Genomic DNA, 17,271 nt, shown 5'->3' with positions numbered 1-17,271 from the left:
TGGCACAAATTACTATTCCTAATGCACAAAGTATGTTAATATTATTTAGTGTTGGAAGCATGGGATTCCCATGTTCGACCATTTTCTAACGATGTATTAAGATATCATGTCATATAATGAACTATGATCCATTTCCCATAATTTCTACTCACAGAACATCGCTAATTTCACGAACAGACATACAGAAAATGCAGCAGAGGTTTTTTTCCTATATAATCATTAGACACCAACAGAACAATAGAACAGAATAACATAATAACACAAAGGCTCAAATCTGAATACACAAGGCTTTTTCACTTTATAAACCGACTTCCAGAAAAAGATGGCGGTATCAAAGAAAACTTTTAGAATTTTTCATGTTTTACAATACAGTGAAACACCGCTCGCTCGAGCATCGATGACTCGAGCACCCGGGCTCGCTCGAGCAATTCATGTGGTCCCGGCCGATTTCCTTCTATTTTCTATGTGAAATTACCATGGCTGGGTCGAGCATCGATAACTCGATCGCTCGAGCATGACACCTGGTCCCTGTGTATTAATTTACTCTTTGTTGCTTATGGCAAACTCGAGCAGAGGTGTCAAAATTTTTCACACCTTCGGCGGTCAGAATGTATCGGTTAATTTAAAATTTTCGCACGCCGTGAGAATTGCATGGTCTATTCCCCGACTATCTTAAATATATGTTTGTCGGTATATTTGACCTAATAATGAGATTAATTATTGATGAAAGGTGGAAGCAAAATTTTACTGATCAAAATTGTTATTAATTATTACTTTTTTCTGCGGGATCGAGGAGACAATTATGAGGTCTTAATATTTTAATCAACAGTTGTTTGCACGCAAATAAAGGAAATAAGATAGCCTTTTCATAAAATTGAGACAATAATTATGAGATCTTAATTTGGAGAAGAAAATTGCGAATTCGATTACAGTATTTAAAACAAGAGGACCATGATGGTCCTGAATCGCTCACCTATCCCCACATGACCCAGTGTTGAACTGAATATGACGTCATTATTTCTATTATTTGACATAGTGACCTAGTTTTTGAGCACATGTGACCTAGATATCATCAAGATAAAAAATTCTGACCAATTTTCATGAAGATCCATTGAAAAATATGGCCTCTAGAGAGGTCACAAGGTTTTTCTATTATTTGACCTAATGGCCTAGTTTTTGAAGGCACGTGACCCACTTTTAAACTAGACCTAGATATCATCAAGGTGAACATTCTCACCGATGTTCATGAAGATCTCGTGAAAAATATGGCCTCTAGAGAGGTCACAAGGTTTTTCTATTTTTCGACCTACTGACCTAGTTTTTGACCACACATGATCCAGTTACAAACCTGACCTAGATATCATCAAGCTGAACATTCTCACCAATTTTCATGAAGACCTGTTGAGAAATATGGCCTCTAGAGAGGTCACAAGGTTTTTTCTATTTTTAGACCTACTGACCTAGTTTTTAACCCCACGTGACCCAGTTTCGAACTTGACTTAGATATCATCAAGGTGAACATTCTGACCAATAATCATGAAGATCTCTTGAAAAATATGGCCTCTAGAGAGGTCACAAGGTTTTTCTATTTTTAGATCTACTGACCTAGTTTTTAACCCCACGTGACCCAGTTTCGAACTTGACCTAGATATCTTCAAGGTTAACACTCTGACCAATTTTCATGAAGATCCATTGAAAAATATCGCCTCTAGAGAGGTCACAAGGTTTTCCTATTTTTAGACCTACTGACCTAGTTTTTGACCGCACGTGACCCAGTTTCGAACTTGACCTAGATATCATCAAGGTGAACATTCTGACCAATTTTCATGAAGATCCATTGAGAAATATGGCCTCTAGAGAGGTCACAAGGTTTTTCTATTTTTAGACCTAATGACCTAGTTTTTGACCCTACGTGACCCAGTTTCGAACTTGACCTAGATATCATCAAGGTAAACATTCTGACCAATATTCATGAAGATCTAATGAAAAATATGGCCTCTAGAGAGGTCACAAGGTTTTTCTATTTTTAGACCTACTGACCTAGTTTTTGAACCCACGTGACCCAGTTTCGAACTTGACCTAGATATCATCAAGGTGAACATTCTGACCAATTTTCATGAAGATCCATTGAGAAATATGGCCTCTAGAGAGGTCACAAGGTTTTTCTATTTTTAGACCTAATGACCTAGTTTTTGACCCTACGTGACCCAGTTTCGAACTTGACCTAGACATCATCAAGGTAAACATTCTGACCAATATTCGTGAAGATCTAATGAAAAATATGGCCTCTAGAGAGGTCACAAGGTTTTTCTATTTTTAGACCTAATGACCTAGTTTTTGACCCTACGTGACCCAGTTTCGAACTTGACCTAGACATCATCAAGGTAAACATTCTGACCAATATTCATGAAGATCTAATGAAAAATATGGCCTCTAGAGAGGTCACAAGGTTTTTCTATTTTTAGACCTACTGACCTAGTTTTTGATGGCACGTGACCCAGTTTCGAACTTGACCTAGATATCATCAAGATGAACATTCTGACCAACTTTCATAAAGATCCCATGAAAAATGTGACCTCTAGAGTGGTCACAAGCAAAAGTTTACGGACGCACGGACGCACGGACGCACGGACGGACGACGGACGACGGACACCGCGCGATCACAAAAGCTCACCTTGTCACTTTGTGACAGGTGAGCTAATAAAAAAATAAAAAACAACATGAAAATAAAATGTCTTAGCTGTTTCTTCACATGTGCCATTTACGATCTATCATAAATAACGTTTGCAATATGTTTTTGTGAAAACGTCACGAGTGTGTTATGATTACGCGTCACCATTTCCTCTGCAAATGGTCTCGATGACAATTGGTAAAATAAACTTCAATTTTCTTCGTATGTTGGTCAATGTTTGGGTCGCTCGAAACCATGGATAACTCGAGCAGTTTGCTCATCCCCTTACGACCTCGAGCGAGCGGTGTTTCACTGTAGTTTTGTTACCTTATATGTTTATTTTGATTATGTAAACAACTGAAATATTAATAATAGTGTTGAACAGTTATTAAAATACATAGCAAAATCTATCCAATATAAGATTGTTTTTATAATGTATTGAATTGTGCATATACGAGTATTGACCAACTGTATTACAATAGGTATTTAAAGGGTGCGGTATGTGGGAGAATTGTTTTTTCCTGGCAGTCTTGGAGAGGAAGCTGTGATGCATTTTGGGAAAGTATCCCACAAAGCAATTCCCTTTTGAACATGTGACCAAATCTATTTTAGGTTCTCTAAAATCTATTTATAGATTCCTGAGAATTTCTAATATTAGCAAGATCCCAGCTGACTGACCAAAATAAACACTGAATACAGTCTATTTCTATATTCTGCTTCATATGCATTAACTTGAATTTTTTCCCAAATAAGGCTAATTTCTGAGAGCATTTGGTATTGGCAGTATTCCCAAACTGGTGAAAAAATGTGGACGGATACATTACAACACCTCATGGACAGAAATAACTTACATCAAATGTGAGGCCTGGTTTCTTGAGGGTGAAAGGTTCGCTCGTAGCAAACATGTGTTTTGTCTCAACCACTTTACAAGCAGCTGTCAGTTTGAAGATAGCTTCAGCATTCATCAGTTCTATGTATTCCTCTGCTGACACCGACATTAAGACATCTTTCTCTGAAACATTAGACACTTTTAATGTACCAAGGACGTAAGAAGTCTTTAACCAAATAACTTTTAACAATTATTTATTTTTGATGGGTTTAAAACTCTCAGACACGGTTCAGGTCTACTGTCATACAGAACTTTCCAGAAGTTCACAGCTGAGGAAGATCCTAGATGTCCCTCAGGTCATTATTTCAGGCCCTAACTCAACCCTTAGCCTGCTAAATTTCTAAAATAGACTGGTCCATCATTCGATTTGGGCAATACCATTTATTATTCGACAGGGTGTTAACTGACTATTTACTAACAGAATACCAGAGAAGACCATGATCAGCCTGCACTGGCCGCAAAGGCAGAAACACTTGCCGCTAGCAGGCTAAAGGTTAAACATGCACCTGAGTAGAACCGACAACCTTCTGTAAACAAGCGACTGGCTACCTCACAAACCACAAACCTACAGACTTAATGGCGCAAGTAAATCAAAATCAGCAAGCATAACCATTTCTGTATAATAATCCAAACTTATTTGTACAAAAACTGAAGTGTTTCCTATTATCAACCTCTGAGTTTTTAATCAAGAAAAACCCTGATACAGAAAAGCAAGATCAAACTCAGTATATTATCAACACTGAAATGTTTCATTGGTCCAATTAATGTTTTACTTCGCTTTAGCACCATTTTAAAACTACATTTTAGTTATGCAAAGGTGGAAAATTAACCCAGCCAGTGTTCCTGTATTCAGTACTAAGCTGTTCTCTGCAAGCAGATGCCAACTTCTCCACATGAATCAGAGGTGGTGGGGGGGGGGGGGGGGGGGGGGGGGGGGGGCAACTGAGTTAAATCAAATCATCACAGAACACAGTCATGCCAGGCCCAGGGACTGAACTCACAACCTCATGTTCAACAGATCCCAACAGTCCCTACTACATGGAAGAGCTGCATGCTATACAAACTTGTACTTCACAACAATACAAATGCAAACCAACCAGCTCCAGCTTCAATAGCCACTTCGAACAGCTCTCCTTTCACTTTCTTCCCAACAACCCCTGTATAGAAGGTGGATGCGATAGTCAGGCGTACTCTCACATTTCTGTCCTCCGAACTGATGTTCTTTACCTTCACACCGACACTGAGATCACTTCCAATTTCAGCTTCCGGTAGAATGAGGTCATACTCCAGCTTAAAAGTAGAAATAACTTTGGATTTATTACAGTACTGATCAAGACAGAACCAATTTACAAATCATACAATAAAATTGATCTCTGTGCTCCGATATGAAAAAAAAAGATCAAAATGCTGTCCAAACACTATCTAAAACAATAAAACACATATACATGTATTAAAGATTTTTTTATTATTATTTAGGATTTATCTTTTGACCACTATAAACTAACTGTTCTAAAATGCTTTGAAAATTCTCCCATGGAAAGACAATTAAGACATGCAAAGTGTACAGAAGACCTTGTGGTCATCAAAGATGTATTTTCTAATAGATATTTTTCACACAAAATTCTCTGACAGTATACTGATTATCTTCGCAAACAATACCTCTTTCTTCTGCTCTTTTTTGTATATATTCTTCTTTCTCTCAGTACTGAACCTATTCACAAACTCCACAACCCTTCGTTCTTCAGCACTTCCTGATTTTGTAATAAAAATTTTCAAAGATACTGTTACATAACACTGTAAATACTACAACTAATTTCTATATTTCCTCTAAATTTTATGTCATCCGTTCATCCAGTTTTGACAAATTAAACTTACAGATTTACATCACATACATACTAACATCTTTAAGCATTTCACATGATCAATTAATCAGGTTTTCAAAGCACAGTTACACTCCTATCTCTAATGAGCAAAATGCTCAAGTCATTAAGGGTTTTACGCTATCAAAAGATAGACAAAAGGGTCATGATGACGCTGGTTCGCTCACCTGAGTAATATGAGCCACATGTTTTAAATGGCAAACTGATGCTAAGATATTAAGGAGGTAGGTCAGTAGGTCACATTCATGGTAACTGAAAGTCAGTTTTAAGATCAGTGTGCAAAACTGTACATGTCACCCAAATTTCAAGGCTGTACCTTAAAAAACAAGAAAGTAAGTCAATAGGTCAAGGTCACAGTCAAGTGATCCCTAATTGCTTGGGGTCGTCAGGTAATTATAATTAAAGAGTCCTGGAAATATGATCTGATAATTTTTCCTATATAACTCCTAATTTTTACAAATGACCCCCAGGGTGGGGCCTCTTTTCACCCAAGGGGCATAATTTGAACAAACTTGTTAGAGATCCACCAGGTAATGCTATATACCAAATATCAAAGGCCTAGGCCTTGAACTTTCAGACAAGAAGATCTTGAATTTTTTTCCTATATAAGTCTATGTTAAACTTGGTACCCCCAGTGCAGGGCCTCTTTTCACCCTAGGGGCATAATTTGAACAATTCTGGTAGAGAAACAGGAGGAAAGACAACATATTTAATATCAAAAGCCTAGGCCTTGCAGTTTCAGGCAAAAAATATTTTTTTTTTCCTATATAAATCTATGTAAAACTTGAGACCCCCGGGACAGGGCCTCTTTTCACCCAGGGGCATAATTTGAATAATTTTGATAGAGGACCACAAGACAATACTACATACAAAATATCAAAGGCCTAGGTGTTGTGGTTTTAGACAAGAAGATTTTTAAAGTTTTTTACTATAGAAGTCTATGTAAAACTTGGGACCCCTGGGGCGGGGCCTCTTTTCACAATCTTGATAGAGGACCATAAGATGATGTCACATGCCAAATATCAAGGCTCTACGCCATGCGGTTTTGTACAAGAAGATTTTTTAAGTTTTTCCTTTCGGTGCCATGGCAACCAGAGTTCTGCATGGAATTAAATTCTTTAAACAATTTTGAAAGGGGTTCACCCAAGGATCATTCCAGTGAAGTTTGGTGTAATTCTGCCCAGTGGTTTTCAAGAAGAAGATTTTTTTAGAAAATGTTGACGACGGACGACGGACACTGAGCGGTCACAAAAGCTCACCATGAGCCTTTGGCTCAGGTGAGCTAAAAATGTAAGAAACAAAGGCTGGCGACCAAACCAATGGCTCAAGTGATCTTGGGCGCTCCAGCCACATATGTCCCAGGGAGCTGCGTTATACTTTAATCCTTACCCTGCTAAATTTCTATAATGAACTTATCCAACTTTCAATTTGGACAGTACCATTAACTGTTAAAAGGGGTGCTTACCCAAAAGATACTGACTGAATGGCAATCAGTGCAGACCATGATCAGACTGCACGAATGTGCAGGCTGATCTTGGTCTGCACTGGTCGCAAAGGCAGAATCACTTGCTGCCAGCAGGCTAAGAGTTAATTAAACAGCCAATATGTCTTTAGAATAACAATACCATACTTACCATCCCTGTATTTATAGTCCAGTGTTAGATCATGCCTTAAATCTGAACCAACAGCTTTTGTACTGATGTTATGGCCTACAGAGTACTTGTCAATATCAAATACTTCCATACTGCCATCCTCGTTAACCTTCACAGAAAGATAAGAACATATGCAATATGAAGAAAATGTTGAATTATGTTCAGTGGTTCAGCCCAAATTCAAGAACCTAAAAGATGCAAGGTAAAGGGCTTTTTCAAGGGGCTCTATGACATCAGGGTAAGTACAAAAGCCCTCCTTATTCTTGAATAGTTGAGCTGAAAATTGTAAGTATTATGATTAAGTGATGCTGGTTGAGTATTTCCTTTAACAGCGATCAGTGAGCAACATAACTAACAAGAGGCATTGAGACCTTCTCACTGATTTCCAGTAATAGTTGGTAATTACAGAATGTTTAATCCTTAACAGATCAGATAAACCTTTCATTTTGGTCGGAATTAAGCAACTCCTACTTTTCATTTTTCAGGTATCTTTTTTCCCTGGAATGATTTAAAGGTCTGTTTTTTTCCAAAGTCTAGATTGCATATTAAACATGGGTGCACATTTCTTTTTTACAGTACTTGGTCTTACATGTGCTTTTTAAACTTTCTGTCTATAATTCAAAAGAAGAATTCCACTGTTGAATGGATTCGATGACACTACATTCAGTTGCTCATGATATATGGGACTGGTCTCATGCAAACTTTAACAAATGTTGGCATAAAAGTATGAAGTGACAAAGTCTTTTGCAGTAAAAACTGAAACTGAAGACATAATTTCAAAATTAATGAAACTTTGCACCACATGCAAAGACAAATGATTGAAAAATTCTCGAAAACAGTAAAACACTGGAGAAGAGAACGTAACTGCATGTAAAAACAATCAAGTCACAACCAAACATACTAATAAACAGTACTTAAAAGGCGTTCAAACCACTTTAAGCGTTAAATTTTTCACGATCTCGTCAAGAAATACCAAACCATACACCATACAGTAACACACTGATGCGCATGCGCGGAATACAATCTCATTAAATGACAAAAATAATTTTGAACAAAATAGAATTATACTGATTTGCCTAATTATTACTTTTACATGGTATGACATATCTAATTCTTACCAAAACAAAAACAACATAAATGAAGATCAAATGTTTCATATATACCGTCCACTGAATTCTATCACCATTCACTTCTGAGAAAATAAAGGCTGTGTCAAAATTGAGATAAACATGTCCCTCCTTGATAGCCTTCAATGGGGCTGGCCCACACCTCATCACTCCCTCACTAGCCTCCTGGGGTGTAGCATCATGAGCTTGCCAACCATCATAACCAGACGGGAGATCTAGTCGTCTGAAATATGACTCATTCCAAACATGGAAATTCCTGAAATAAACGTTCTGCTAAGTTTTTAAATGCTTCATTGAAAGTTGTTTGTTGTTGAGCATGTAAACTTTCTTACAGGTTCTTTAATTAATGCAGATATGAACTCGAACCATCACCTTTCCACAGACTAAATTGTACAAAGCATCACCATTTTGTAGTATGAAACAAAGACCTGTTTAAACCTGTAAAATGTCATAAAAGAACCTGATTTTTCCAAGTTACCTGTGTAAAACTTTGACAGGTAATAAACAAACATATTTAAAGTAAAAATGGGCCATAATTTTGCCAAATATTGGTGGATTAGAACCAAAATCAAACTAGGTCTTTACTTCATAAACATATACCCGTGTACCAAAAATGAACTGAACCGACACATCTTTTCAAGCTAAAGGAAACCCCTCAACAAAAATCGAAACCCCTCATTGATATCATTACATTAAGTATCATTTTCACAGTACTATATAGTTATTCAAAGTCTAGAATTAATTAAACATGCGCAGATTTAGCAGAATTAACTTTTCATGATAAACTCATTCAAAAGAGGTAAATAAAGCACAAAGGCAGCCACTCAGGACACCAAATTCATCCTCTGCTAGTATAGACACAGAGCAATTTGACCAGAGGGACAGAGCGAGAGAAAGCCCTCACAACAGAGAGAAAGAAATCCTTTAGATACAGGCCTGTCCAGCTAACTTAGCCTTGCTTATAGCGAATCGACAGACAATGTTAGCACCAATACATGCAAAGCCATCTTTCCTGGAAAGAACCAGCACGTATCTCTTAGGTGGGAGACATGAGTGCATCTCAGATATTTCCAGTGCCTGGACTTGCATTGGAAACCAAACCCGAACTTCCTTTTGTGGGGGTATAATTAGCAGCAGGTAAAAAATACCCGTTATACAGTACCTGTCTACCAAAATTAAATCCAATCCATTCAAACTTTCAAGAGTTATGAACTGATATTGACATTTTGCTGAATTTCAACACAAAAGGGGCTATAACTCTAAAATTAGTGGACAGTGACCAAAATCCTTAACTTGTACCTTATGATAAAATTGTATGTACCAAAAATATTGAACTCAACCCACCATTCCTTTCAAGAGTTTTCATACAGTACAGATGCAAAGACATGGTGACTCCAGAATACCCCCATCTGATAATTTTTTATGGGGGGTATACCGTCTCTTAAACATTGTTTACAGGGTTATAATCAATTTGTATGTCACCTCTAATAAATTTTCTTTAAAAAAATTTTTTAGTTATTAAGTTCCTGGGAAAACCAATACTTATGCTTTATTTATCAAACCAATAAGCTTGAAACTGCTCGTAAAATACTAACAACCACATGTTTTGTTTTGGAACATGTCCATGATCTTCAACAGACTAGGACCTGTGTGTTGTTTCTTCTAGTGTACCAAATGATGATAACTAACTATGCTGTCTAAATCCTGCAGCCTTATTAAAACTTTTCTTTCTTCAAACACTGAAACAGACACGGTGCTTGCAAAACTGAGTCTAGAAATCAGTCTTCAATTTTCAAGCACTGATTGGTGGTCATTGACCAAACTAAATTTCTCATATTTTGGACTGATCTCCCAACTCAAGTTTTATAACTAGTCTGGTACACATACCAGACAGAGTCATCTAAGTCCTCCAATGGTTCCCCATCTTCATCAAAGTGTTTGTCAATGGTCATACTGCAGTCTGTGTCATGGGCTGAATCAAAAGTGGTCACTGACCTTGTTGGAACTCCTAAACACCTGAGCACTGTAAAAGAAACACGAGGGCCATGATGGTTCAATATCCCTCACCTGAGTTTAGTTACTTGCTTAAACAGTTAATAGTTTCTACTTAATAAGTACAGGCAGGTAATGTGTATGTGTGTTGGACCTGCTGTTTCTGAAAAGAATATTTTCAAAGTTTCCAATATATACATACTGTATACATGAAAAAAGTGACCACACCCCCTGGAGGCCATGGTTTCTTTTGATGAAACAAAATAATTTGAAAAAATTTAAACAGTCATGGTAGACAGTCACACAAGGACCATTTGTGTGAAACTATTTAAAAATTGGGTAAGCAGTTTCATACAAGGAGATTTTCGAAGTTTCTATTATATTCATACAGGGAAAATAGACCACACCCTCTGGCGGCAATGTTTTTTGAGGAACTGAAATAATTTGAATAATCTTGTCAGAGGGTTACATAAGGATCATTTGTGTGACATTAATTCAAAACCAGGTCTGCAGTTTAATACAAGAAGATTTTTAAAGTTTCCACTATATACATAATTATAGGGAAAAGTGACCACGCCGGCAGCTATGTTTTTTGACATATGGTAATAACTTGAACAACCTTCAAGAGTGTTACATAAGGACTGTTTGTGTGAAATTATTATAAACCGGACCAGCAGTTTAAAAACAGATGTTGTTAGAAGATTTTTTATTCTTAGTTCTGGTGGCCCCTATGTGCAACCAAGCTGAACTGTTTGTAACAATTTGAAAGAGGACCACCAAAAGAACACCCAAGCCAAGTTTCATCAACTTCCACCCAATGGTTTCAGAGGAGATGTTGTTTGAAGGAAAGTGTGGACGGACGGACGCAATATGACCTAGTTTCGAACTTGGCCTAGGAATCATCAAGATAAACATTCTGACCAAGTCTCATGAAGATAGGGTCATAAATGTGGCCTCTTGAGTGTTAACAAGCTTTTCCTTTGATTTGATCGGGTGACCTAGTTTTTCATCCCACATGACCCAGATTCTAACTTGACGTAGAGGTCATCAAGACAAACATTCTGACCAATTCTCATGAGGCCTAACTATACTAAAGGAACCAGCGTGGGAGCCATCTGGTCTAGTTGCGTAATGGCTGCCAGGTATTTGAACACTAATTTTTCACTTGGCATGGCAACAGAGGTCTAAATTGAGGCTAGTTTCTGTTTAAATTTCATTGTGGATGTATTTTTGACATTTTGGTAGGAAAAATGAGAGAGCAGGTTGTATTTAGTGAAGTCAAGCTCAATTTTAGTATGAGTAGTACTTCCAGGTCACAGCAGTGTGATTTTGATGTCAGTTTACAGTAAGCAAATGTGACCAGAGAAATCTCTCTTAGAAGATACATGACCCCTACTTTTCCCTACTTTTATATCAGTTTTATCATAACTCTTTAAAATGAGGTAAGGATTTGTTCTCTGAAATGGGTCTAGCTATGTTTGGTAGCTCTTTGAAAAAGGCAGGGCGTCAAGTGCTTTTGGGAGTCAAAAATATAGGTAGGATCCTGAAATACAGGTATTTGGGGGCCAGAAATATAGGATTATATAGGTTGCTTATAATGAAGAAAACAAGTCAGACAAGTGTTTTATCCTCCTCCACCTACCAGCACTCTCTTTTATTAAACATAAAATACAAAGGAACAGAAAAAGTGGCTACTTTTATGATTTTAAACAAATAACATTTTAACATATATCTTACTTTCATAATAAACTATTAATTCACCAACAGACAAAACTTTACCAATACTGGTACTCAAATCAGTTTAACAGGGAATTAGGCAAACCAAGCCATATTGCTAACAACATATATCAGTACATTGTTAATACAAGTATAAAATATTGTGTTGGGCCTGCATTTGTACATAAATGAAAAAGAAAACAATTATAATCACACCATCTAGAGAACAAAATTACAACAGTTTCATACTACAGCATATTTATAAACTCAATTATCATAGAATTACTTCTTTTTTAATGGTTTGAATGACCTTTGTATTCCTTGCTTACCACAAAATTTCCAGATTATAGGTATTTATAGGTATTTTGGCAAAATATAGGATTTTATAGGTAATTATAGGTAGAGGGCTAAAATATAGGAAAATATAGGTAAATATAGGTAACTTGACGCCCTGAAAAGGTCAGTTTTATATAGAATATATAGGGAAAACTATTTAGGCTATTGTGACCATGAGTTTCAAACTTATATCTGGCCTAGTGATCTAGTTTTTGACCCCGCATGACAAAGTTTCGAACTTGGCCTAAAGATCAACAAGATAAACATTCTGACCAAGTTTCATGAAGGTAGGGACATAAATGTGGCCTCTAGAGTGTTAACAAGCTTTTCCTTTGATTTGACTGGGTGACCTAGTTTTTGACCCCACAAGACCCAGATTCATATCTGACCTAGAGGACTTCAAGACATACATTGACCAATTCTCATGAGTTTCAAATTTAAACTATGGACTCCAGAGTGTTAACAAGATTTTCCTTTGATCTGGCCTACTGACCTAGTTTTTGGCCCTATATGACCCCGTTTCAAACTTGATCTAGAGATCATCAAGACAAACATTCTGGCCAAGTTTCATAAAGATTGGGTCACAACTGTGGCCTCTGGAGTGTTAACGAGGCAATTGTTGACGGATGATGCACGACCGACGAAGACGGACACTGGACAATGACCAGTCACAATAGCTCATCTAGAGCACTTCGTGCTAAGGTGAGCTAAAAATTATGTAAACAGATAACTCTGGCATTTTTAAAAACAGCCTGAATACTAAAAAGAAACCTCAAGATGAAATTCACATCAATAAGAGTGCAGTAAAAGTTAATGTAAAAGTTACACTTTCAAATACAAACCTAGAGATTGTTTTTGATGAAACTAGATGTGTGTCCATAGGACACAGGTGCCCCCCACTCCTGCCACTTTAACATAGTTTAATGACTCAGGTTAAACAATTTTTAAGATGTTTGCAACACAAACTTTTAAGAACCTTATGTGTATTTTTCACTTAGTTGGCCATAACTCTGGCCTAGCTGAGTAAAATCCTAAAGAGAACACTTCATAGGCTATAAAACAATCCTCTAATGTTTTATGATTCTAGGTCAGGTACATTTTAACATACATGTTTCACAAATTTTTTTTTCAGTAAGTCTGGACAAGAAGTCTGGTCTTGTGTAGTGAAATAATGACTGTAGGTAAAATATTTTCGGAGCTATGCGCAACAAAACATTAAAATGACAATTTTTTCCTAGGTCAGGGGCCATAACTCCTACAATAGTGAATGAATCCGGACGCAAAACCCCAGGTGCACAACTGCACATGCTGACCAACATTCCTGTAAACTTTGGTGACTCTAGGTCAAATACTTTTGGAGCTACGCGCGACACAACATAAAAATGACCAACTTTTAACTAAGTCAGGGGCCATAACTCCTACACAACTGAATGAATCTGGACGCGAAACCCTAGGTGCACACGCGACACAACATTAAAATGACCAATTTTTAATTAAGTCAGGTGCCATAACTCCTATATGACTGAATGAATCCGGATGCGAAACCCCAGGTGCACAACTGCACATGCTGACCAACATTCCTGTAAACTTTGGTGACTCTAGGTCAAATACTTTTGGAGCTATGCGCGACACAACATTAAAATGACCAATTTTTTACTAAGTCAGGGGCCAGAACTCCTACAATACTGAATAAATCCAGACGCAAAACCCCAGGTGCACAACTACACATGCTGAACAACATTCCTGTAAAGTTTTGTGACTCTACGTCAAATACTTTTGGAGCTAGGCACGACAACACTAAAACAAGAGCACCGCCTTGCGGGTGCTGACCCTCATCTGATTTTTTTTCGTATAATAGAAATATTGTCCTACCCATGATTTTCTAAATCTAAAAAGGGCCATCATTCTTGCAAAAAGCAGGACAGAGTTATGTTTCTTGATGTACAGTGTCCACTTATGATGATGAAAAACTGTTGCAAGTTTTAAAGCAATAGCTTTGATAGTTTATGAGAAAAGATGACTTAAACATAATAATCATTGACAACCAAGAAAATGATTTTCTAAGTCCAAAAGGGGCAATAATTATTGCAAAAAGCAGGATGGAGTTACGTTGCTTGCTGTACATGGTCAGCTTATGAAGGTGAACAAGTGTTCCAAGTTTCAAAGCAATAGCTTTGATAGTTTAAGAGAAAAAGTTGACCTAAACATAAAACTTAACCAAGAAATCTGATATTTTCTAAGTCCAAAAGGGGCCATAAATCTTGCAAAAAGCAGGATGGAGTTATGTTTCTTGCTGTACAGGGTCAGCTTATGATGGTGAACAAGTGTTGCAAGTTTTCAAGCAATAGCTTTGATAGTTTAGGATATAAGCTGACCTAAACATAAAACTTAACCAAGAAAACTAATTTTCTAAGTCCAAAAGGGGCAATAATTCTTGCAAAAAGCAAGATGGAGTTGTGTTTCTTGATGTACAGGGTCTGCTTATGATGGTGAACAAGTATTCCAAGTTTCAAAGCAATAGCTTTGATAGTTTAGGAGGAAAGTTGACCTAAACATAAAACTTAACCAAGAAATCTGATATTTTCTAAGTACAAAAGGGGCCATAAATCTTGCAAAAAGCAAGATGGAGTTATGTTTCTTGCTATACAGGGTCAGCTTATGATGGTGAACAAGTATTCCAAGTTTCAAAGCAATAGCTTTGATAGTTTAGGAGAAAAGCTGACCTAAACATAAAACTTAACCAGGCAATGTCGACGCCGACGCCGACAACTGCTCAAGTGATGACAATAACTCATCATTTTTTTTCAAAAAATCAGATGAGCTAATGACCAATTTTTACAAAGTCAGGGGCCGTAACAGGACTGAATGAATCTGGACGCGAAACCCCAGTTGCACAACTACACATGCTGACCAACATTCCTGTAAAGTTAAGTGACACTACATCAAATACTTTTGGAGCTAGGCGCAACACAACATTCTCCGAAGGACAGACAAGAGCAAATCTATATGCCCTCACCACTCATGGGGGGGGCACAAAAATTATGTCTCCCACCACTTCCCACGCAGATATTGTAATATGCCACAAATTAAGGTCATAACTCCAGGGCAAATCATTGAACAATAATACTTCAACGAAGTTTGATGTTTATCTGTTCAGCGGTGTCACATGAATTGTGTGGACACACTTTGTGACATACACACAGCACTAAATCAATATATCTCCCCTTACTACATGTGGATGACATAATTAATCCCAGCATTCAAGGATCTTTCTGTAACATTAACAACCCTCATCAGAAAAACAAGAGGACAATGATGGTCCTGAATTGCTCACCTCTTCCCACATGACCCAGTTTTGAGTATGACGTCGTTTTTTCTATTATTTGACATAGTGACCTAGTTTTTGAGCTCATGTGACCCAGTTTTGAACTTGACCTAGATATTATCAAGATAAAAATTCTGAACAATTTTCATGAAGATCCATGGAAAAATAAGGTCTCTAGAGGGGTCAAAAGATTTTAATAATTTTAGACCTACTGACCTAGTTTTTGACCGCAGTTGACCCAGTTTCAAACCTGACCTAGATATCATCAAGATGAACATTCAGACCAACTTTCATACAGATCCCATGAAAAATATGGCCTCTAGAGAGGTCACAAGGTTTTTCTTTTATTTGACCTACTGACCTAGTTTTTGACCGCACATGACCCACTTTCGAACTTGACCTAGATATCATCAAGGTGAACATTCTGACCAATTTTCATACAGATCTCATGAAATATATGGCCTCTAGAGAGGTCACAAGATTTTTCTATTTTTAGACCTACTGACCTAGTTTTTCACCGCACATGACCCAGTTTCGAACTTGACCTAGATATCATCAAGATGTACATTCAGACCAACTTTCATACAGATCCCATGAAAAATATGGCCTCTAGAGAGGTCACAAGGTTTTTCTATTTTTAGACCTACTGACCTAGTTTTTTAGGGCACATGACCCAGTTTCAAACCTGACCTAGATATCATCAAGGTGAACATTCTGACCAATTTTTGTGGTGATCCATTCACAAGTATGGTCTCTAGAAAGGTCACAAGGTTTTTTTATTTTTAGACCTAATGACCTAGTTTTTGACCGCACATGACCCTGTTTCGAACCTGACCTAGATATCATCAAGATGAACATTCAGACCAATTTTCATACAGATCCCATGACAAATAGGGCCTTTAGAGAGGTCACAAGGTTTTTCTATTATTTGACCTACTGACCTAGTTTTTGATGGCACGTGACCCACTTTCAAACTTGACCTAGATATCATCAAGATGAACATTCAGACCAATTTTCATACAGATCCCAAGAAAAATATGGCCTCTAGAGAGGTCACAAGGTTTTTCTATTATTTGACCTACTGACCTAGTTTTTGACCGCACATGACCCACTTTCGTACTTGACCTAGATATCATTAAGGTGAACATTCTGACCAATTTTCATACAGATCTCATGAAATATATGGCCTCTAGAGAGGTCACAAGGTTTTTCTATTTTTAGACCTACTGACCTATTTTTTTACCGCACATGACCCAGTTTCGAACTTGACCTAGATATCATCAAGATGTACATTCAGACCAACTTTCATACAGATTCCATGAAAAATATGGCCTCTAGAGAGGTCACAAGGTTTTTCTATTATTTGACCTACTGACCTAGTTTTTGACAGCACGTGACCCAGTTTCGAACTTGACCTAGATATTATCAAGGTGAACGTTCTGACCAATTTTCATGAAGATCTTGTGAAATATATGGCCTCTAGAGAGGTCACAAAGTTTTTCTATTTTTAGACCTACTGACCTAGTTTTTGATGGCACGTGACCCAGTTTCGAACTTGACCTAGATATCATCAAGGTGAACATTCTGACCAAGTTTCATGAAGATCTTGTGAAATATACGGCCTCTAGAGAGGTCACAAGGTTTTTCTATTTTTAGACCTACTGACCTAGTTTTTGATGGCAC

At 37.3% G+C, this 17,271-nt stretch overlaps 1 protein-coding gene across 1 annotated transcript in view; it reads right to left on the bottom strand.

Moving 5' to 3' along the window:
- The window catches only part of LOC123549837 (protein-glutamine gamma-glutamyltransferase 4-like), a 45,612-nt gene that overhangs the window by 11,818 nt on the left and 16,523 nt on the right, over positions 1-17,271 (bottom strand). The window contains exons 8-13 of the mRNA XM_045338275.2: positions 10,107-10,242; positions 8,256-8,475; positions 7,075-7,201; positions 5,220-5,311; positions 4,658-4,850; positions 3,523-3,683 (exon numbers count right to left, since the gene is read on the bottom strand). Coding sequence (XP_045194210.2) covers positions 3,523-3,683; positions 4,658-4,850; positions 5,220-5,311; positions 7,075-7,201; positions 8,256-8,475; positions 10,107-10,242 — 929 coding nt within the window. The remainder of the gene's footprint in view (positions 1-3,522; positions 3,684-4,657; positions 4,851-5,219; positions 5,312-7,074; positions 7,202-8,255; positions 8,476-10,106; positions 10,243-17,271) is intronic.

Source organism: Mercenaria mercenaria, chromosome 6 (genome assembly GCF_021730395.1).
Source record: "Mercenaria mercenaria strain notata chromosome 6, MADL_Memer_1, whole genome shotgun sequence".
Classification (NCBI taxonomy): domain Eukaryota; kingdom Metazoa; phylum Mollusca; class Bivalvia; order Venerida; family Veneridae; genus Mercenaria; species Mercenaria mercenaria.
Note: the sequence above shows the minus strand (reverse complement) of the source record. Positions and strands in the feature narration are given on the sequence as shown.